This window comes from Sesamum indicum, linkage group LG12 (genome assembly GCF_026168435.1).
Source record: "Sesamum indicum cultivar Baizhima isolate 11 linkage group LG12, ASM2616843v1, whole genome shotgun sequence".
NCBI lineage: Eukaryota > Viridiplantae > Streptophyta > Magnoliopsida > Lamiales > Pedaliaceae > Sesamum > Sesamum indicum.
Genome location: NC_142668.1, coordinates 17,210,272 through 17,233,026, shown reverse-complemented (window position 1 = coordinate 17,233,026; position 22,755 = coordinate 17,210,272). Strand labels below are relative to the sequence as shown.

Sequence of the window (22,755 nt, the reverse complement as noted above, 5' to 3'; positions counted from 1 at the left end):
TTGGATTGAATATGGAAGGTCCACGCCAGTGGAAATGGCCAATGGGTGGTGCGTGTTTTGGGCTGCAACCTGGACTATTTATAAGGAGTCCAAATTAAAATGGTCTTTCTACTTGTACCCTTGACTTTTGAATCTGGGTCGGAGGCCCACAGCCTTGAGAGCCGGCTCCATCCGGGTCATGCATGATCCGAATTCGATCCAACTCAGGGATTAGAAAATCAGACTGCACAAACCCCCAGCAAGTTAGATAGCTTCGTGTTGGCCAATTCTAATAATGGCTCCCTCATCCTCACGCATTTAAATTATGGCTTTATTATTTCAAAATCTGATTTTGTTCTTTTTTACACTTTTATTTATATATTGATTAAAAGATGGGAAGATTTTCAGTTGGCCGCCGCCCAACAAATCTAACATATATCATGTTAATTGTTAGGTCTTTATTTTATCAATAGAGGTACCAGCATAAACTAGTCGGACCAAATTATGAATTGTCCTCCACTAAAATCACATAATTAATTAGTCCAAAATTTAGATTAATGAGTGATATATCATAAATGAATTAGGACTTGACTAATTTTGGTGGAAAAAATTATTATTTCTACAAATTTTGTCGAGTACAATATCCAAATTTGATCTTATCAATTTAGAAGGGCCTGACCAATAGAGAAACTTTAGCCCGAACTTGGCTCAATTGAATTTAAACTAATTTTATAATATACTTGTATATGATTGGTGTACAATTCAAAAAATGTGACTAATCACATTATAGGTGTGATACACTTATTTTGTGATTAGTTTGTTTCGATATGGAGACAAGAATTTTCCTATATCTATTGACAAGAAGAGGAAACATCAAAGAGATGCATCGCATTTCACATTGGGACATAATTATATAACTTGCTTAAAACTGATTCAAATATTTAACAATAATGATCACCAAATTAATATTAACAAAAACAAGCGATCAATAATTCAATATAGGCATATATCGCCACTTGTGTCACAATCTTGTTCGTTTTGAGCAGCCCTTCATGCATCATCCTTACTTTTAATCCCTCTCCCCTTCAAAATGAAATTGATGACTTTTACAAGCTTCCAAACCCATCACATAAAATCACACAGGATATATATATATATATATATGATTATTTAATAATGAATTACTGAAAAATTAATTAAGTGTGATGAGTTTGGGACTGGATAAGCCTGAGAACAGCTTGGTGCAAGATGGTTGCATCAATATCATGATGATGAGCGTGGAGAATGGCTTCCATCCGAAACAAGTGACTGCAGTTGCTGAGCTTGGCTTCCACAACATTCACATTCATTTCTTCAAATGCCCCCAGTATTGAAACCAGCAATTCTTCACTTTTCTTGCATCTTACCTTTACTACAATGTATTCTGTCCCAGCAACCTTGTCTACTTTCACTTCCTGTTCAATTTCCATATATACATATATATATGTGTATATATATATATATACACCCCGGATATGCATACATATATTATAATCAAAATGTTACAAAAACTAGACAAACTAAACCAATACTAGTGTGTGTTTGTGTGTGTGTGTGAGAGAGAGAGAGAGAGAGAGAAAGGTGCCTGGATATGATTTATTAGGTAGTGGTAGTGTTTTTGGACTGCTTCAACTTGGAGCCTCAACTTGTAGAGGTAGAGGGAAGCATCCATGACAATGGAGCTCTTCTTCACCTAATTAACACACCAAAATTAAAATGACATATATGCAATATTAATTAATTAATGCATGTATATCATAAACAAGAAACAAGAGCATGCATTAATTAATTAATTACTGATTTGGATTTGGTGAGGGTTCTCAATATTCGAAACTTTCTGCGCAGTGCCATTCTCCTTTGCATTTTACATCCCATCGCTCTGTCTCTCTCTCTCTCTCTCTTGTGTGTGTGTGTGTGTGGGTGGGTGTATATTATTGTCGAATGGTGGTGTGGCAGTGGGTGATCGATGGGCGCACGGTTTCTTATAGAGAGTGGAAAAAGTGTTGGAGGAATGGAATGATGGTTTGGAGGGGTTCTGGTGTGGGGGTCACGGAATGTCAAGATTTGTACTGACATACTCTTGTCTCATTCGAGCATTATTATTATGTCTAATAAATTCGAAAAGCAGTACGTACCATAATTATTAATACAATAAAAACTTATTAGAATATAGGTTGGAATGGGGACAGACGCCTACCACCTCCCATTACTGTACGTAGCTGCTCACCCCTAATCAGTATAAAATGATTGCGACTCATCATGCACCTAAACCCACAAGCTGGGCTGCCCTATATAAAGCAAATAACAACACTGCAGATCAAATTACAAAACCTTAACTCATATCATGATAACCAAATATCAGTGGTGGAATCTAGGCCTAGCTACTAAGATCCTCTCTGCCCTTACTGATCTACATATATGCCTCCAACAATATTGATTTTTTAGCTCAAAATTGTTTAACATATAAACAACTCAATTCAAATATAAATTGTTTAATCATACAAAATAATTTTTTATTTTATTTATCATCGTCTTTTGATTTAACATTTACAGTATAGACTACATTCATCATGACATGATTTAACGCTACCTAAATCAAGACGTACTATTTTTTAATTGATAAGAATGAATTTTGAATTAAAGAAATTAAAAGAAAAAAAAAAAGTGGCATAGGATCCTTTTTGTGAAATAATTGGTGGCTTAGATGGCAATAATTAAGGAGAAGGCGATAAATGAAAAATGTGTATAGGAAGGGGAAGGGCCTAGCTAAGGTAGCTAGTCATGGGACAATGAGTCCACACTGAGTTTTCAACAACGCTCACATTTACATATACTCCATGAAGAGGATGAGCTGAAAAGAGAGCCAAAAAGCATCAATATCTGCCGACTTTTGAAGGTACACAACGACTGGGACTGCCCTTTTTCTCTCTAGGCTGTAGCTATATTTGGAGTTTTCCAATACCCCAATTTGTGTTTTTGCATGGAAATCCAATTCACGACTTCATAATCTCATCAGGAGCCCCCCACTGCTTCTACTTGCGTCCTTTTGGTATGGTTTTTGTGTGGTATTCACTGTTTTTCAAACTCTTGTCTTTCGCCGGTGTCTCTGAATAATCACATGCTCCGGTTACAGGCACCATGTCTGCTCCAAATAGCCCACTGTTGTTAATATATAAATGGATCTTGATATAGTTTCTTACATTGATATGGGATCTGGATACCGTTCAAATAAAATTTATTTATATTCTTTTAACTATTTTAAGGTACTAATTGTGAAATATTTCAATATAATCAGTATTCATCAATCTTGAATAATGAAAAATGTGGGGATTTAGCGATGGTCAAAGAATGAATGTTCCATTGCTTGTCAAAAGGGGAATTGGATCAGAGAGGTACTTATTGGAAGTTTGACAAGATCTCTACCTTCTTTTCACTTTATCATTCTTAGGACGCAGTTTGCAAGAGAATTTTTTTTTAACTTAAATTGAATTTAATTAGACTTAAATCAATTAAATAATAAAAAATATTATATTTTTTTGTATAATTTATATTCGATCTAAAGAAAATAATATGATTAATTTGATTCAATTGAATTTAATTAAAAAAATAATTTTGGAAACACAAAAGTGGGGTGGATAGAAATAAAAGGAGAGAGAGAAAGTAAGTGGGAATTATTGCAGTAACATTCCGCCTGAATTTACTCTTCTAAGCTTTTGTTTTGTAGTATGTGCGGTATGAAGTGCTGGCCCGGTTTTGAGGTTTTAGGTCACTTTCTATCTACTCTGTTTTCGGATATTTCAATGATGCAAAGCCTCATGTCCCCATCCCTTTCTTTTGTCTACATCTTCTTGACATCTCTCTCTCTCTCTCTCTCACGGGCCCATCTTCCTTACATAATAATACTATAGTTTTGTCTACATATCTAGGGTTTTTAAAACCTTTTGTTCGTCCATGGAATCTAGCTACAAACAAGTCACATGACCATACTAACTCTTTCATGTAATAAAAATGAAAGATATAATTACTTATAAACCATCCTCTCATCTTTTATAACTACATATATACATACCATTCACACCACTGATTTCAAAGTGCCCAAAAACACTATATACCCTTCCAATATAATGGTTCGAAAAAAATGATTCAAAATAAAATTATTGTCTAGACCTCTTTATGTTTCCTTAAAATTTCAAGCTGGATATTTTTTTTTTCTCCCTATTTTCCCATATATAACAAAATACAATATTTAAAATTTCCTTGATTTGATTAGTTTCTCTTAATAAGTAAAGTGTTAATCTTGTCGAATTTGATTACATTTAGTATCCGTAACGTTTGTTTTCATCCAATGAATAAATTCATCCATTAGTGAAATTCATAATTTGCTGATACCAGCAAAAAAATTGAATAAAAATGCGTATTTGCTCCAAATTGATTTATTACTAATTTATTGCAAGTTAAATCTTTTCTAACCAAACTACATTTATATATGTTCACACACTAATATATGTAAGGAAGTATATATATATATTCACCTTTATAAGGGCAGTTTGATTAAAAAAAAATTATTTGACCTACAATAAGTTATAAGTCAAACGTGGGTAAACATGATTTTTTTTTCAATATTTTTATTTATTTCAAAAAATTATGTGCTAAGGGACAGATCTATTTATTGGACAAAACAAATATTAGGGTAGTATGTGTAATTTTACAAACCACAAAAGGGTGTACATGTAATTACACAAAACTTCAGGAAATGTCAATATAATTATCCCTTATATTTAATATCTAATTTTAAAAAATAATTAATTATATAATAAATATAATAATAATATTTACTATATGATTGATTAAATATGATCAGATGATTGGCATAAATTTTTTTAAATAAATGCAAGAGTAGACTGCTGGGTCCAAGGAGAAGTGTTCCTGCGTACACATAATTATTGGCCCAATTCACAAGTAAAAGATTGTACTGTGTGAAGTCTGGCTGTGGGCTGGGCCCATTTTCCTCCTCCACGAAAGGTCAAATCGAATTGGGCTCACATATCTCATTATTTAGGTTACATGCGGACAGTAGCACCGGATAGTGAATACTTAACTCGCAATTATTAATTTTACAAAATTATAACTGCACCATACTTTCAATTTTCAACCTTAATCTTTCAATTACGGTTCATCCAAAGATGAAAATACATGCGCCATAATCAGCGCGACGCTCGGCAAAATTCTCCTGGATATGCCGTCAAATGGACTTCCGCAGAGATTTCGCAGTACGTTTTGTTTGAAATTCTTGTTGACTGTCTATGTACTTTCTGCTTCGATCATGTATTAATGTTATTGCTGCTGATACTATTACTATTCATACAGCAATTTCTAGATATTCATTTCCCGATTTTTTCGTCTAAGTTGCATGTTATGCTGCCCTAATTTGTTTCGTCAATTCAAGCTTGCATGTTTGGGGCGAGTATGAGATGGACCGGATTTGTTAGAAGTTGAATGTGGTGTAGGATGCGTGTAATGTGTTCGAATAATAAGCTAAACATGATCTGGTATTGGGAGGAGTAGTTGGATCTCTTGTGGCTGTGGAACGAGCTGGTAGGGTTGATATACAAAATAAGCTACATGTTAAAAGCATATTGAAACTCAGTTCATTACATGTGCGGAACCAAATGTAAATATGCATAGCAAATCCATCACTAATTTTCAATCTTCTCTTTAGTAGTATACTATGTGCATAGCAAATATAACAGTGTCATACTCAAATGACCATGTTTGCAGTATGTCATGCACATACTCTTTTGTTAAATGTCCATCAAATCATCAGATTTTTGCCCATGGATACTTTGTTATATTTGTTTTGTATAGAAAGGATGCCTGATATAATTGGCATCAGCAGTTACTAGTTTAAGACTGTACAAAATATTTGTTGTGACCACCTATTAACAAGTTCGCCAACATCGCTATGGAGTTGTCAGCAGGGTAATTGAACCCAAGTTGTTCCAGTCAGAATTCAAAAACTCATTAAGCACAGAAAGTCTGCTATTAGGCAACCATCTCAGTTATATCAGATCCACACTGGCAAACTTGAGTTACATGACAGTTAAGACATGAGTTATTCCTGTTTAATCTCTCTCTCTCTCTGGATTTTGGTATTCTAAATGCACTCATTCTAAATAAAGAGTTGATGCATAATGTGTTGCCTAAGACGAACTTTAAGGTCTCCAAACAATCGAAGGTTGAAAAAACTCCACAGTTGATTGCAAACAGATTCGAATTCTCCTCCATGTTTAGTCATCTGTTGCACTTTCACATAAAACAAAGAAAATCATCAGAAGTCTCAAGAATCAATTGTATGCATTTAAAATTATGGCTCTTGCATTTCATATCTGTTTACATATGTTCCAAACCAGGAAATGTCGTCAAATCCACTAAGGCCCTTTTACATTGATTAAGCATAAGGTAAGTCTAGCGTTTTGAAACCCCCCAATGAGGTAACAACTGAATGGCAGTTGAACTCATTCTGGCTTGTTAGAATATGGCTCTTTGCCAAGTTGCATATCCAGTTTCCGTCTATTCCTCTCCCCCACAAAACCAGTGTTTCTTCCGATTTGGAACTTCATCCTATTTCACCACCTACAATCTGTCAACCTGAGTATGCTAAAGGAAATTGAAAGAGAAAAGTTACCTAGTACCATTTGGTAACATGAACGGAGATCCAGAATGGCAGGGCAATTCTCCTTTGGCAGAAATAGTATCGAGAGTTGTACAGGAAATGACATTTTTCTGCCATAGGAGAACTGCACTGTGATTCTTCTCCACTTCCTTTACTGCGTTGCACCTCAGGGCTCCAGTTTCCTCTCTGCCTCCGTTGAGCTTCAATGACGGATTTTATATTCTAAATTATAGCACATTGCATGGATATTCTCTGGCAATTCGGAGGTATATGCCGCGGAACAATGCCTGTAAGCTTCTTTCACTTTTGCTGTTGCAGTCATGGTCCCCCTTATGATACAGCTTTTATTTCTTGCCCTCTTTTTTTTGGGTGTTATCAAGATAATGCCTGACTTCTGGGCATATTTAGAAACATAACAAATTTAAAGATGCAATTTTCACAGAAAGGTTAAGATAATTTGCCTAAAACATTTTTAGCATTGTTAATAAAGTTTACAAGTAGCTAGCATAGATGTGGATGTCAGCACATTGATTTTATGCTTATTTTGTATATGGGTTACCAAACTTTGCTTGAGATGGTTGGACAGATCACATAGCAATAACCATGTATAAAATGCCATGTTTAGACCCATATTTTCATATTTCAAGAGATATGCATGTTTTATGACTGTGATGTTCATGTTCATAAGGTTGTGAATCTCGTGATGCGCCGATATGTACCAGAATGGAAAAGCCTCACTATTGAGATTTTCACAAATAAATTTTCCAGAAATAAGTCGAAAGGATTTCATCTTTGCATTTCGACCTGAGAAAATGCTAGGTCAATTCAAAGAAATAGCATCATCCGAGTGGAAATGCAACATGTTATTCTGATTTTTCTATGAGTAACTTTGATATGTCTCAATCGTGCACCTCTAATTTCAAGTTATTTCTTTGGTATGCCTTCATGATAATTTTATTTGAAGGCAACCACCTTTGATGCTCACACAGAATATTGATGAGTTGACATGCCATATTATGATTTTAACTTGAACTGCGACAACTTCTAGAGAAAGGACCACAAATATGGAATACAGACCACAGTTCCAAGATTAGTCATCCGGGATAGAATAACTTAGCTAACACGAGTTTTTCACGCTCCCATTCTCATACCGCCAAATGTGCACATCCAAGCTCAAAAATGACATGCGCCCACATACAACCTATGCCAAAAGGTTGGGTTGCTTAAAATTGCCAAGTTCCTAGATCTCTGTTTGAGATTTTGTTCGAAACTCCATTAGAGATGAGGGAAAAAGAATTATCCTAACACCTATCCATATGCTTTTACCTCCCACACTTCTATTAAAGCATCTATCTTAGAAGTTAGAAATTAACAACACTCAGAGGAGAGATTCATCTTCATATTTGGTGTTTATGAGTTGATGTTGGACATGCTGCAATTTGCTTCCCAAACTATAAATGCCAGTTTTGCAACTGTTTCTTGCTTCGTGTCTGAGGTGCAGGTGAATTAGTGGGCGGTCTCCTTTGGCAGACAGTCACTGGTTACCATTTGATGGGGAACTGCTTTGGAAATGTCTGCCAGAGGAGATTTGCTCACTAATAATCCTACAAAAAGTACTTCCAATCAACACACTTACTTTGAGGTGACTCTGAATATATCATAAAATTAATTTTCACTTTTTCTTGTAACTAATCATGCCTTTTCAGCTTTTCATGGAAATTTAGGTATTATTATCTGCTTTTCAGAAACATTTCCTCCATTAAAACTTGTTGTTCTTTGATATTAGCAAACGATGGTGATTACATCACTCTACTGATGCAAAGAATTTTTCAACTCAGAAGCGGGAATACTCTAAATTTGTACAGCAGTCAAGGATCATAATGGATCCCATGGTCCAGCATTGACGAAGGATGAACCATGGTGATTACAAGTATTTCAAATTATGCCCTTGTATTTAGCTGCTTAGTTTAGTTTTTAATTGGCTGTTCATTATTTACCTTTTTATAGAGCATCAATTTCGTTTAATATTTGTTCTTGATTATCGTTAGCAGCTTTCTGAGCTTCACATCATGGGTTACAGATATCAACTTTACTTTGAAGGGGTGAGAATGAAGTCCCACTTGGTGCTTGGTCATGCATATCAATGAGTAATATCTATTTCACAAGCCTCCAAATTGTGTAAGTTCTGGCTCTTTTTTAAACTCAGAGTCTTCTAGAAAGTTGATATTCCGGCCATGCAAACCAAAATTTTACTCTTTCATTAATGAGAATAATGTCGTTTTGCATTCTTTTTTCTTTTTATAATTAGCATATTGGTGATTCCTTTATCTGATATGTACGGAATTAAAGGGAGAACAAGGTATTTCACACAGCTTTCTTTTATATTTCCTTGTTTTTAGTAGTACGAATTCAACATGTCCTTTGAGTATCTTCCTGACCTGAAAAATTACAAAAAAGTAGGACTACTGTATGTGAGAATACAATTATGGGACAATTTTTTAATTAAGGGAAGTAATCAATGTGTACTACCAACCAGTCCCCAAATAAAGAAATAAAAGAATTATTATTATTATTTCTTTTCAGAAACTTTAAGTTTTTGGTGCTGTTCGTTTTAGTTTCAGATTATGCATGACTGAGATACAAAGATATTGAAGGAAGTTCATGAATCAGCCAGCCATTTATCCTTCCTCATCTTGTACACTGCCATTTGGTTGCTCAGATACAGTTTCACAAAATTAAGAATAATCCAGAAAATTCATAAAAATATAGAAATTTAGCTGCTAAAGAATAACATTACTTATATACTATATACGTACTAATGGCATGAACATGATTTTGGAATAAAAGCCTCTATGATTATAATAAATATCAAGGAGTTCATGAACCCAATCAGACCCGGTGATCTGCTGCTTTCCAGTATTAGCAGATGTTTCAACATTCAGGAAAAAGCTATAGTAATAACATCATGACAAAGTGAATACAAGGCAATAAAGCTGAACAAGAATACTTAGAGTTCATAACCACTTATACCTCAATATACCAACACTTAGCGCAGGACTTAAAAAGAATAAGATTAGTCCTGCGGAGCTTCAAGTATTGCAGCATTGTGGGATTGAGTAGCAGGGCAATTCTTCTTTGGCAGAGAAAGTAGAATGCATGTGCATGACCCCCCTGCCAAAGAAGAATCGCACTGTTATTCCTTTTCCCACATAATTAATTTGTTCCTCAAAGAAGGCTGCATGCCATGTAATCTCGAGTTCATGTCTTGAACACCACAGACCAGGCTTTATATAGAAACAGCATTTGGATATGCTGAAGGAGGGAATCGCATATGCTTTGGACTATTCCTCTTTGGTCTTCCCCTTTACTTTATATTGGGTCCATGGTACAAAAGTTGTAAACTTCACTCTCCTCTTTTTGGTTCTATGGATATGCTCTTTTACCTGAAGAAAACATTGAAATTTTATGTGCACATTTTTGCCATCTCAGAAGGAATTTGATCCTTGATTTGCTTTCACAGGAGTAGGAATATAAGATACCGTTTGTTTATGTCTTTAACATAGAAAAGCAAAGCACATCATCTGTCTACATTAGTTGTTGGGACATGAATGGAAGACGCTATGATTTTCTAATGTCAGTACTAAGAGTCATGTAAAAGCTAAGACTTAATGAGTAGGTTTGAGATCAAGTCAAACTCTAAGTTCATGTGATCAGTGGATCTGTTAAGCTTGTACCTAGCTGTTTTAAGGGCCTATTTTCTTGCAGGTTTTTATTTTATGCATCTTGATAAAAAGATGACAGAAATTCTGAAAAACTCGTAAAGGAGAGTGTCGCTATTATTATTCTCATAGACCACAAGATGTGAAGATATTAGCGTGTTATATCTAATAAATAATAGGTATTAGTATGTTTGCCCGTAAACCATTGAATATGCCTAGGTTAAGGTAAGCTATCTTTTTCATCTCAATAAATCATTCACATTTTATCAACTCCATTCGTCACTCATCTCGGTGTATCATCTATACATTATCAACTTCACAATTTTACTCCAGTCAATCATCAAATGGAAACGTGTCAAAACATTTACAATAACTCCATCATTCATTTTTATTTTAACAACAGGATTGAGGTATCCTAGAATTAATCACCATACATATATGTGATATACTCAACTATAGGCATAATCAATAACAATCATTTCACAAACAACTATATAATTCAACTAAACCCACGACAATTTCTGATCAAGTTGACATACTGACAAATAGATACATATATATAGATCCAATTAATTATACTTACCTCAAATACCAAATGATTACAATAATACAAAGGGTTGATTAGTCTTGTACTTTCTCGTTACATCCTATAATACGTATAATCAACATATAGTAAATGTTATAAATTCTAAATAAAATATGAAATTATATTCGTATATTATTCCCAAATCTTTTAATATTTTTTCTTTATATCAAAACTTAACCCTCCGTTCCATTTTTGGTAAATAACTAAATTTTCTAAACTTCTCAGGTATATATTTAATTTATCAACCAACTCATAGGAATTCATTTTGTCAAACCCCACACACATCTTTATAACTATCGTTCTTAATAATATTTTTTTTAAATTGTTATAAATATCTCGTACTCCATTTTGATAATCATAATATATTTTTTCAAATATAATATCCTAATATTCCTTAAATATAATCTCCTCATATTTCTATAAATTTTCTATCAATTCTTTGCTGCTATATAACATAATTAAACACCGATACATATAATTAATTATTTAGTTAATACTCCCAACAGAATCTGGTAAATTAATTAAATCTAGTAAATCAAGTAAGTTAATTAACCAAATACAATATTCTTAAGTTAAATGTGATATTTAATTAAACACGAATTTAAATAGCCAAATTCATAAAATTTTTCGACTAAACATTACCTCGAATAATATAAACTACTTTTAGTAAATAAACTAATTAAATAATATAATTATATAAATTAATATAAATTAAAACCCAAACTTTTTGTACCTCTGTTTTCCGCAAATGTGTGTGTTTGTGAATTTACGTGTGTGTGTGTGAATTAACATGTGTAACCAATATATATATATATATATATATATATATATATATATATAAGAAAAGGGTGTGAAGCGGTGGGATGGTCCACGCCTTTTCACCCTCTTTATATATTTGATTATTATTATTATTTTTTAATTTTTTTTATAATTATCATTACGTCCTACCTAATTTCTTAATTATGTATTTCAATTTTAACATATAATTGATTATAATAAAATTTAAATTTCCTTACCAATTAATCTCTCAATTGTGAGAAAACATAATATACAGTGGACATAGAGATCGCAAGTTGACTAGTCTCTGACTTGACAGGATCTGTGATTAAGAAGTAATTGAAAGAAGGATGAACAGAAAGGGACGTTTTCAGATACTTTTGCCTTTTGGTTTGTGTAGAATAATAAGAGTATCATAATCCTTGATAAAGATGACTTGATTATTGCATATATACAATCTTCTGACAATGACATCCTAAGTGCTAATTGAATATGAGGCAGTCTGGAATCAGCAGGAGTTGATGTCCAAGTTACATACATTTAAGAAATTCATGTCCTAAGTGAGTTAGCAGCACGAAAGGTTATGTATACGGACTGAGCCTTGAGTGCAGTCGAAGTCGGTACGTAGTTGAAATATATAGGCCCATCATTGTCTTCTAACTTTCATGCCCCCTTTCACGACAACTCAATATTAATACTTCTGACCATAGTTTTCTCAGTAAAAAGATGTTGTTAGTTTGTAGTCTCTGTCTTGCAATTTACACATCCTCTGCCAAACCCTTAATTTGTTGGAGTACAATAAACAGAAAATAGTAGAAATAGATTGTTGGTGTTAAAATGAAGAGTTTATTCCTGTGGGTGGTGAGTATAAGCATATGCTTCAAATATCCCTGGAGAGCATGTTGAGAAACCAAACTATAAATATACGGAGCTCATGGAACAACACTGGAGAACATCAAGGGTTTACTCCAATGTATGGAAGCATTGCTGGGCAATTACTCCTTTGGCAGTAGGTCAGTAAATGGCAATTAATTGCCAATATATATATATATATTATTGATCTCACTGCCAAAGGTGATTTGCCCCGCAATTAGCCCATACAACCTACCAATCATTCTTTTCTTAATTTCTCTGTCTTAAAGAACAGTAGTTGTATTCAGTTTATAGATATGCCCGGATGGGATGGCTTCTGTCATCACTGTTTACAATTGAAACTCAGTTAGTTTTGGAAAACAATTGTAGTTCATAATTGAGGGAGATGGAAAGTATGCATGTGCATGCATGGGACTAGCACTATTATAATAAAACCCCAGCTTTATTTGATGAAAGCAGTCGTGGTCGAGGCGCCGCGTACATAGACCAGAAAAGGGTCCTGTTTATATATATATATATATATATATATATATAAATGAATAATGCGCAAAATGGATGGGCATATGCGGGGGGACAATCCTTGCATCCAATTCCCTTTTAATCAAAATGAGGGGGTCAAGAGTATCAGTTCCATCTGCACCCTTCACTATACTTACTCTTTTCATGTGGACATATTTATTAATTGGCCTTATACATCCACACACATCTATTGCATTTACGTCCCTTTGAATGTTAAAAGGGTCAACACTACGTACACCCACTTCTTTAACTCCCCAAAATAATGTAATTATGTTTTTCATAAATTGAAGTTTGATAACTTTCTTACTTCAAATAAATTAAAAAAAAAAAGGAAAATATTTTGTAGGATAAAGGGCAGGATAGGTAGGTCCCTTTTATTTTTTATTTTATTTTTCACAAGTTATATATATATATAGAGAGAGAGAGAGAGAGAGAGAATATATAAAACATGGTTTGAGAATATAGTGTTGCTACGATGGAAATGAAAGGGGCGCAGCCTTAGCCTATATATACATTTAGAGCCTCAATGTTTTTTTACATATGAGGAGGACAACATCCAATGAGATGTATGTATGTGTGTATGAATGCATGCATTACTGGGCTTGCATTTACTCTTCTGCCAGATGAATTGCTCCTCAAATATTACTCAATAGTTAATGAATTATCTAGCAAAGGAGATTTGCCCGGCAATGTAGCTATACAAAACCCCAATCTACCTCTCTCTCTCTCTCTATATATATATATATATATTGTTGTTTCTGTCCCCCACTACCCATCCTTAAATATTTCTCTTTTTTTTAATTATACTTAACAAGTCTTTCTTTTCAAAACTTATATTGTAAAATGTGTTTCTTAAATTTCAGATATATATATATATAGGAACCTTTAACTAAAACTAACGGCAGTTTCCAATTTATTTTTCAAGATTTTAATAATTTTAATTTTTTCAACTTATTAAAGCTGCCCCTAAGTGGACCGTTTGGAGAGCCACAGTTGGTGGGCCCATTAGGGGTTCAAACTGAAGTAGCCCAAACAAGCCCATCAACATATTATTTATTACGTCGTTTTTACTAATTCATAATGTGAAGATCAGGAGAAAAATAAATTATATATATGTTAAAATATTAAATGATGTAAGATGTTATATCCATAATTTTATTTTTTCTTATATATCTGAATGGCTTCGTAGTTTGGGGGTTACAACGATGGATGATGACAGCAGGAGACTCCCCTGGAGGCGCTGCACGTGCGGCTTTGAGATAATCGCATCCGCAGCCTTTGTTTCAAAATAGGACTGCTCTGTTTTGTTCCCGTGGTCAAAGGGCGGATCATCATCAAGTGGGAGTGACAGTGTTCTGTTCAAAGATGCGCGTTAGGGATTGGTATATTCTCGTGAACATTTCTCAATTTACATCAAACCCCTTCCAAGGGGCATCAAATTTCTTACCATACAACATACATTTCTAACTGCTTATTCCTTTTCCTTTTCTTCCCTTCTCGTAGGCTTTGTCTTAATGGAAGGGTTTCTAATCTCTGTATTCTTTCGTACAACTTATTTATTTGTCAAAATGCATCCACTTGTATTCAAAACAAAATTTAGGTCATCTTATGTTGTTTTAACTCAGTGGTTAAGATTAAGTCTAAAATTTCATAAATATATTCAGAATCATGGGTTAGAGTCCGTAGAAATTTATTTCACGTTATATAAGTTATTCTAATAATTTATTTATCGTTGTGAGTCATATTTATATATTGATAGTTGAGTTATTGGTCATTGTATTTGGGATAAGTTAATATAATTTATTTATTGTTATTAATATTAATATAAAAACAAAAATTGGATCATCCCAAATAATTTATTAAATTCTTGAACATTATTTGTAAATTAAAATTAGTGATACACACACATATAACTGAAATAAAAAGGAAAACTTGTACTTTTAATAATATTTATTTAATTTTATTGATCGTACACATAAGTAATACATCTTGAACTGCCAATATCTCACATACTTTATTACAAAATAAAAATTGAAATATTGATGTTGCATGTGCCTCAATTATTGTTCGTTGCCTGATGTATTGTCTGTTCTGATTTCATATGAGTCTCATGGATTTGTTCTGAAAAAAAGATATCTTGGTATTGAGGCGTATAAGCCACTCAAACTTCTCATCTACAGTCAATGTGGTATAATTGACTGCATCATCGAGTACTAATATTAATAATTAATAGATGCTTTTGTTCAAACTATAACATTTGTACGCCAATTGCTTACGTATACTTTTAATGCCTCAACATCAGAGATCGCCAAAATTCAACCTGTTTGTGAAGAAGAAAGTTATGCATCTCCAGGAAACTTAACAGAAATATCTGTTGTAGCCTGTTAGGTTATAAGCCGATTGGTCAAAATATAGATATTCCCAAACCATGTAATAAAAACGTGTGAATTAACATTAACATATTGAATCCTTTTGGCAATATACATGAAATTAAAAGGGCATTTTCGTCCTCGAATTATTTGCATAACCTCGTATATAAATGTAACTCCTCCCTCCTACAGCCCTCAACTCCCCATCATAAACCTCAGGTCAGGTCTCCAAGTTTTCTCTATCAGCCGCCATTTATGGAACCGGAGGCTGTCATAAACCTCTTCGATTCCCTCTGGTCCTACCTCCAAATCTTCAAAAAACAGCCCACTTCATCATCTCCTGACCCAAACCCTCCTCCCGCCCAAATCCAGCATACCTCACCAAAACCAAGATTTTCAAGCCAATTAACCATCTCCACAAGATCGAAAAGCGATCATCAGCTGCTAGTCCCCAACAACGCTACTGTTTTTCTCAAGACGGAAACGTTCTCTCCAAATTCAGTCCTCAAACCCCACCTCCAAACCGTACTCTCAGATAAAGAAATTTCGCTGGAGACTCCGCAGCAATTCAAGAAATTACCCAGAAAAGGTGTGATCAGTAGAAAGAAAAAAGTGCTGAGCAAAAGCTTGTCAGAGCTGGAATTTGAAGAGCTCAAGGGTTTCATGGATCTTGGGTTCGTGTTCTCTGAAGAAGACAGGGAGTCGGGGCTGGTGGAAATCATTCCTGGCCTGCAGAGATTGGGTGCGGATGGAAGAAAGGAAGAGAAATTAAGGCCTTATCTCTCAGAAGCGTGGGAAGTTTTGAACAGACGGAGGGAAATCGAGAGCCCATTGATGAAATGGAGGGTTCCTGCTGTGAGCAATGAAATTGATATGAAAGATAATCTCAAATGGTGGGCTCACACCGTTGCTTCTGCCGTTAGATGACATTGTCGAATTCGATCATCGTCTCTTCTCTCTACATCCTGTCGCTGTCTTTTCTTTTATATATATCTTAAATTCGTAGATAGGGTTTGGGGTAGTTTGTATATTTTGTAGAATCAAATAAAGGTAAATAGGGATTTCGTTTGTATATATATATAGAGAAAAATCAATTGGTCTGTGGATAAGGTTGAATGTTGCCATGTTTACAGTGTATATTTGAGTGTTTGATGAAATTAGGATGTATCTTAGTCCAATCAACTATTTGATACGCATTTGGATTCATATTCGATAAGTAATTGAATTTATATTTTGAGTGGGATAATGCTGGATTGTAATAATTGGACCACAATGATCGATTTATTTTAACTGGCTTTTCAGTGCATTGCCCCTTCCATAAAGTAAATAATAAATATAAAGAAAGTTAGCATTATGAGGTCTACCCAAAATTGGAACACTTTCTATCACGAGGATTAAGAAATGAACCAAATAATTCAATTAACGGACTACTGTTTAAAAAAAATGAAATATGAATCAATTTCCGTAAGGAGAAAACATAAAATAAATAATTTAAAAAAAAGATAATTCAATTCCACAATTCTTGATTCGTAGTTTAAAAACAAAGTGGAGAATTGTCTAAAAGACAATAATAATAATAATAAATGATAAATGTACTGCCAATTGAATGCATTGCCACTTCCATTATGAAAATAATAAACAAATGAAAAGTTAATTAGAATGTAATTATTCAAATAAGCGAATTAAGAAAGTGGATTAAGAATAGGTTTTGCAAATTTAATTTAAAATTCGTCCACAGACAACATTGGTAACAATATTAGTTTTGGGGTTAAATTCTTTTTTAACCCCTATCATATGTAAAAATATAAAAAACCCCCTATAAAATTTTTAATATAAAAAATTATTTCTATATTATGAATAAATAATCATACCGACCTCTGATCAATTTGAACATATTTTTAAAAAAACAATCACTAAAATACCCTCCTAGTCAACAAGTCAAACTAGGCCTATTAATATATAATTAAAATATATAAATTAATTTAATTAAAATAATATTTTATTATAGTTAAATAATTATTATATATAATAGTATTTTATTATTAATAAATATATATAATATTATATATATTGGATGTGAGAGAAGGGCAAGAACGTAAAAAGAAAAGTACTTTCATAATCAATTCGCAGTCAAAGCATGTGTGATTTAATTTCTATGTGAAAGGAATTTTTTAATTTTATTTTATATCACAGGAGTAATTAATATTTTAATTTTCAAAAATTGAATATCTGAATTTTTCCCTTTAGTTTTGTGAAAGGAAAGGCACGTTTCTATTCAGCTCTGGCGCCTGTCGCTGAAGAAGAAAACGCGATTACTATTAGGAGGTTTAGCCCTTCTTACTACTCTTCACTAAGCAAGAGAGAAGAAGAAGCCCGAATTGAATTTCTCAAGTGCGCCAGTATGACGGAGCCGAGACGTTTAAGAGGGCACACTGCCGCTGCCATTTGCTGTATCGCTTCCCGTAGCCGTCCAGGCCTTGTCGCCACCGCTGCCGAGGTTTCCCTTTCTTTCACCGCACGAACTGCAAAGTTTATGATGTGTGTAATTTAACAGCAATCTTTTGACCGTGAATTAGCGGGGGGGTTTTATGGACTTTCAGTGATTTCAGAAATACACTTTACATTTCGTGATTAATTCTTTTACTGACTTTAATATAAAGAAACTAATTCTTTGTTTCTTGATTTGCGAATACAGGATGGTCGGGTCTGCTGGTATGATTTGCGCTGCAAAGATATGTTATTTTCTATGGATGTGGGGAATGGAGATGCTGTTTCGGCTTTATGTTTTAAGCCAGGTTTGTCATTCCCTTTCTTGGTTTGGTGGTTTTCTGTCTTTCTTGATTGTTGGTTCTTGTTTTTTAACCAATGCGCAGGCCACATGATAGCCGGAGTTGAAATTTGTCAGTGTCTTTCTATCCAGTCAGATTTGGTTTCCGTCGGGTTCTAATCTTTTGTTGTAATATTAGACTGTATGTAGTATGAACTTTATGAGTAGGTCAAGTTGCCAGCCCTAGTTATTACCCCAAGTGTTTACTTGAGTTTGTGTGTTGTAAGACCATGAAAATCACATGTTTCTGCACTGTGAGATGATTTTCCCTTTGTAAACAGAAATATTGGTGTTTGATATGGAGATTTAGCTAAAACCAGGATACATTATTAATCTTAAACTTTTAAGTTATTATACTGTGCTTGTTTATGCCCTCAAGTAATTAGTTATGTTGATTCTCAAGTCTTGATACACAAATAAGAAGAGTCTTTCTTGAACATTGACTTAGCTGGTTCTTTTTCTTGCATTATGTGATTGATGAGAGTTATCTTGTGATCTTATAGTATCGTTGCATGCTGCAGGAAATGAGGATATAATTTATGTCTCTGCTGGAAATGAAGTCAAGTGCTTTGATTTGCATATGGTATGCTTTCCTTTTATGTTTATTTTATTCCTCTTGTTTTTTATGTTTCTCATTCTTGAAATATAGCATGTTTTTTCAGGAGTGTCTAGATTTCTCCATTTCCTCTATATCGTCTACTTATATAGAATTACTTTTTATACTAACACAGTCATATCCAACATGCCAGGCTGCTTCATGGAAGCAACTTGAAAGTTACAGTTATAACAAGGATGAGATAAATCAGGTGTGCCGTCTAAAGTATTTTTATATTAGAGTGTTTTTCTATTTTGTTATAAAATTTAACTGCCTTTACTGATTTATTATAAGTATATTCTTATTTAAAACAATTACAAATTGGAAAAGATTCATATACTGTTGGGTTTATCTTTATTATTTTTCTCTAGTCTGGAAGCGAGATTTGCCTTTGCTTGCTGTGAAAACATTCTTACTATTTCTGCTGTACAATCAAACTGAATTGTAATGTCACCAATTTCTATTGTTATTTCATTTACATCTTGCAGATTGCTTGCCACCCAAAATCATCTTTTCTGGCTGCTGCAGATGATGCTGGAGATGTAAAGGTATTCTAATTTGGTAGGACTTTGGTTTTGTGGTACTTTAGTTTTCTTGGAATCAAATGTCAGATATGACTTACAAAAAATTTAGCAAGGGGACTTCCTAGATTAAAGAGGACAGTAAGTCCGGCAGACTTTCTTCTGATAACAAAAATATAATTGTTATGAGAGGAAGAAACCAGGGCATATGTAAATGTGTTTGAACTCTATTTATATTTGAACCAAGAAAAGAATGGAATCCTCCAATTTTGCCCTTTGAAAATTAAGGCAATAGTGATGATCTACGTCTTTGACTAATCAATAATTTAAACTCATTATTACATTCATGGATAAACCAGTCAGAAAAAGAAGTAAAATCACCCATAAAAGCTGAAGTCCGTGTCTTGTCACCTAAGGTATACTAACTGAAAAGGAGGCTGCGAGGAACAAGTAGAGTCTAGGGCCACAGTTTTTGTGGTTCATTCTAAGCTTGTTTCATTGTGAAAGCACATTGCTATTTATTCTATGAAGAATGACTAATACTTGAAGATAAGAATCTTGTATCTTTATGACCCACTTGGTAATTGATTTCAATCCTATGTGAAGTTCATAGATTCAATGCACATGCATACAATGTGCAGATACATTTTATAAAGATTCTGGTGGGGATGATGGTTATTGTCTTTGCTGCAGATCATTGATGTCCACCAACGATGCCTATACAAAACATTAAGAGCAGGACATAAGAGTGTATCCTTTTCCACGTTTTGTAAATTGGTTTGACAGGGAGGATTTAGTTATTTGGTCCATTGCTTTTTTATTTTTCTTTTCCTTTCAAGTGTTAGTTACCAGTGCTCCTAGTCACTTTGTGCTCATGCTAAGCCTGTTGACCTTAAAGACTGCGAAGGTTAATGTCCACATTGTGTTACTAAGCTGGTATTTGTAAGATATTTGTTTGTGTTTTCATTTGATAACTTATTCAATCTCTGAGACGGGATTCCCTTTCATTGTTTTCTTAGATCTGCAGCAGTGTTCAATTCCTTCCTTGGAGATCCTGGGAAGGTATTATATACAAAAATGGGATCCTTTAAATCTGTAAAAGTCCAAATCTAGTTTGGTGAATCTGCATAACGTTATTGCATTTAAAAGAAACTGCCTAGGCCATTTATCTCATAGTCTATCTGTAATGAATTTAGATGATAACATTCTCTGTGCCTCTGCTGATTTGTAAATACCTCCTGCTATCCATTCTTCACGCAATACTTTGTGTTGGATATATTTTGACTGCAAAAAAAAATCTTCTATGTGTGTTTTGTAGTGTCTCTATAATATCTTCAGTAACTATTTTGAATTAATAATTGTGTTGTAGTTTCTGTTGTAATCTCTCTAATCGCTATCTCTGATCCAGTATTTTGTTTCTTTTTATATCATGTTCTTGCAGTCATCACCGGGGGTCTTGATTCAAAACTTGTGATGTGGGACTTCTCGAAAGGACGTCCAAACAAAATTATGGACTTTGGTATCGGTGACTTCTGCTATGCTCTCCTTCTGTCTGCTAAAGAACTTTCTTTCTATTAAAAACGTGAACAATATGATTCTTGCATCATCATTTGATTCTGTAAGCTTGAATGCTGGCAACCATTTAAGAGGTGACATGGATATTTCTCTAATTGCCATGATAATGGTTCTGCTGCTTTCAACATATTGTAAATGGAAATTAACTTTCAACTGTTTTAAATAAGTAACCAACTTACTCTTTATAATGCTTTTGTCATGTCAACAAATACCAGAATGTCCAAATTTTGCGAACTCTGCTTTCCTTTTCATGCTAGAAAATTCTTGTCCCATGCCTTTGGGCGTTTTGTTGTAAGGTGGAATTAAACTAGTATATGGTACTTCAGATTTTTTGTATTCTCATTGTACTTGTATGAATTTGTGCAGGCAGCGGAGGTGACTCAGGACAGTGCTGTAACCCAGCTTTTGTCCATGCTCTAGTAGTCCCCGATCTTGATATTGTGGATAAAGTTGGCAAGGTCTGTGTTGTGGCTAGGGGCGACGGTGTTGTCAATATAATTAATATTGAATCAGAACTCGCTGCTCTCAAATCCAAAATGTCAACAAAACCCAAGCTAGGTTCTAAATCAAATCCAAAAGGTCGTTCTTCCCCTGGTGATCCCCAGAGTGGGGATCAAAATGATAGAAACCTGCGCTTGGACTACTCAATGGGTGGACACGTCGCTGCAGTATCCTCTGTGTAAGCAACTGTAGTGTGTTTTGATTATAGAAAACCATGAATTTGTATTAATTGTTGTTGTCCTAATATCTCTCGATCAGGGCATTTAACATGTTTGGAGAGAAAGGGAAGTTTATCATTTCAGGTGGGAATGATAAATCAATAAAGGTGTGGAATTGGTCCAATTATCGTGATGATGCAGGTCAGACTAGCAATGGAGATGAACTTCTAAGTTCAAGTATTAGTCTGAGTAGAAAGGTCGGTTGCATCGTCTTGGTGTGGTATATTTAACTTGGATGAATTTATGCTTTTTTGCATTAGTATGATTGGATTTAACGTGCTCAGGTCAATTGGCTCTGCACAACGCCCGCCGATTCAGAAAACCTAGTTGTCTGCGACACGTCCAAAGTCGTAAAGGTTTATAGTGTTGGGTGACTTATAGCTCCGGGACTATCAATTGTGGTACGAGGATGCATGCTGAGGACTACTATGCATGAGGCTGTTGTTTACTTGGATTGTACTCCTAGAATTCTGAGAAAACTATATATGTTAAAGATACATTAAATTTTATTCTAATTCTTATTCCAGTCCAGTGGCTGAAATTCTTGAGCAACCATTGCTTGACTGTAGCCTTAATTCAGCATCACTGAGCTTTGCATAACTGTAGCAGCCTTCTTGTCTGTAACGGCAAGCGGTGAAGTATGGAATTTTTTTATTCAAATTAGGTCTAGTCAAATTAAACCAATCATATAATAAATGTAATATATTTATTGTGTAATTAGTCACATTGGTCACTCTCATTGAATTATATTTGTCATGTAATTAATTTAGTTTTGGTCAAATTCAAGTTGAGTTTTTTTTCCCGTGAAGCATTTGTTTGCCCACAGAATTTTATTCACCAAGAAAATTAGTTTAACAAAAGAAATATTATATAGCCTTTAGGTAAACTTGCCAGCAAAGTAATAACCGTTAACCGTTAGTCTTTTCTTTTTCTGATTTGTAAGTTATAACCGTTACTCCCACAGCTCACAGCTGTAAGAATTTT

At 34.0% G+C, this 22,755-nt stretch overlaps 2 protein-coding genes and 1 long non-coding RNA gene across 11 annotated transcripts; 2 read left to right on the top strand and 1 right to left on the bottom strand.

The window, feature by feature from the left end:
* Positions 1 to 870: 870 nt before the first annotated feature.
* LOC105179484 (uncharacterized) lies at positions 871 to 2,010 on the bottom strand. The gene is made up of 3 exons (XM_011103118.3): positions 1,816 to 2,010; positions 1,604 to 1,711; positions 871 to 1,433 (listed from the first exon to the last, which is right to left on the bottom strand). The coding sequence occupies exons 1-3, from the start codon at positions 1,891 to 1,893 to the stop codon at positions 1,176 to 1,178; spliced, it is 444 nt and encodes a 147-aa protein (XP_011101420.1). The 5' UTR covers positions 1,894 to 2,010; the 3' UTR covers positions 871 to 1,175.
* A 667-nt stretch (positions 2,011 to 2,677) lies between these two features.
* LOC105179483 (uncharacterized) lies at positions 2,678 to 9,073 on the top strand. 5 transcript variants are annotated; one of them, XR_849295.3, is made up of 4 exons: positions 2,678 to 2,914; positions 3,035 to 5,288; positions 8,478 to 8,611; positions 8,772 to 9,073. It is a non-coding gene; the product is annotated as an uncharacterized LOC105179483 (long non-coding RNA). The 5 variants fall into 5 exon arrangements; XR_016063394.1 differs by lacking the exon at positions 3,035 to 5,288 and having other exon boundaries at positions 2,738 to 2,914; positions 8,743 to 9,073; XR_016063396.1 differs by lacking the exon at positions 3,035 to 5,288 and having other exon boundaries at positions 2,740 to 2,914; positions 8,530 to 8,611; positions 8,743 to 9,073.
* An 8,731-nt stretch (positions 9,074 to 17,804) lies between these two features.
* Positions 17,805 to 22,323, top strand: LOC148784926 (Transducin/WD40 repeat-like superfamily protein). 5 transcript variants are annotated; one of them, XM_088876587.1, is made up of 11 exons: positions 17,805 to 18,031; positions 18,230 to 18,329; positions 18,883 to 18,944; positions 19,093 to 19,167; positions 19,445 to 19,504; positions 20,171 to 20,227; positions 20,497 to 20,539; positions 20,919 to 21,002; positions 21,419 to 21,731; positions 21,812 to 21,968; positions 22,056 to 22,323. In XM_088876587.1, exons 1-11 carry the CDS (start codon positions 17,936 to 17,938, stop codon positions 22,143 to 22,145), a joined length of 1,137 nt encoding a protein of 378 aa, XP_088732713.1. In that variant the 5' UTR covers positions 17,805 to 17,935; the 3' UTR covers positions 22,146 to 22,323. The 5 variants fall into 5 exon arrangements, with proteins under 5 accessions (XP_088732713.1, XP_088732714.1, XP_088732715.1 ...); XM_088876588.1 differs by having other exon boundaries at positions 17,806 to 18,031; positions 20,919 to 20,996; XM_088876589.1 differs by having other exon boundaries at positions 17,807 to 18,031; positions 19,111 to 19,167.
* Positions 22,324 to 22,755: the final 432 nt, after the last annotated feature.

What these genes read in the sequence shown, in the direction of transcription:
- LOC105179484 (XM_011103118.3), bottom strand. Translation starts at nt 1,893, where the DNA reads ATGGGATGTAAAATGCAAAGGAGAATGGCACTGCGCAGAAAGTTTCGA. An exon ending in CCCTCACCAAATCCAAATCA is followed by an intron (nt 1,712 to 1,815) that starts GTAATTAATTAA and finishes TGTGTTAATTAG; the next exon opens with GTGAAGAAGAGCTCCATTGT. An exon ending in ACCTAATAAATCATATCCAG is followed by an intron (nt 1,434 to 1,603) that starts GCACCTTTCTCT and finishes GAAATTGAACAG; the next exon opens with GAAGTGAAAGTAGACAAGGT.
- LOC148784926 (XM_088876587.1), top strand. Translation starts at nt 17,936, where the DNA reads ATGACGGAGCCGAGACGTTTAAGAGGGCACACTGCCGCTGCCATTTGC. An exon ending in AGTGCTTTGATTTGCATATG is followed by an intron (nt 18,945 to 19,092) that starts GTATGCTTTCCT and finishes ATACTAACACAG; the next exon opens with TCATATCCAACATGCCAGGC. An exon ending in TCCTTGGAGATCCTGGGAAG is followed by an intron (nt 20,540 to 20,918) that starts GTATTATATACA and finishes ATGTTCTTGCAG; the next exon opens with TCATCACCGGGGGTCTTGAT.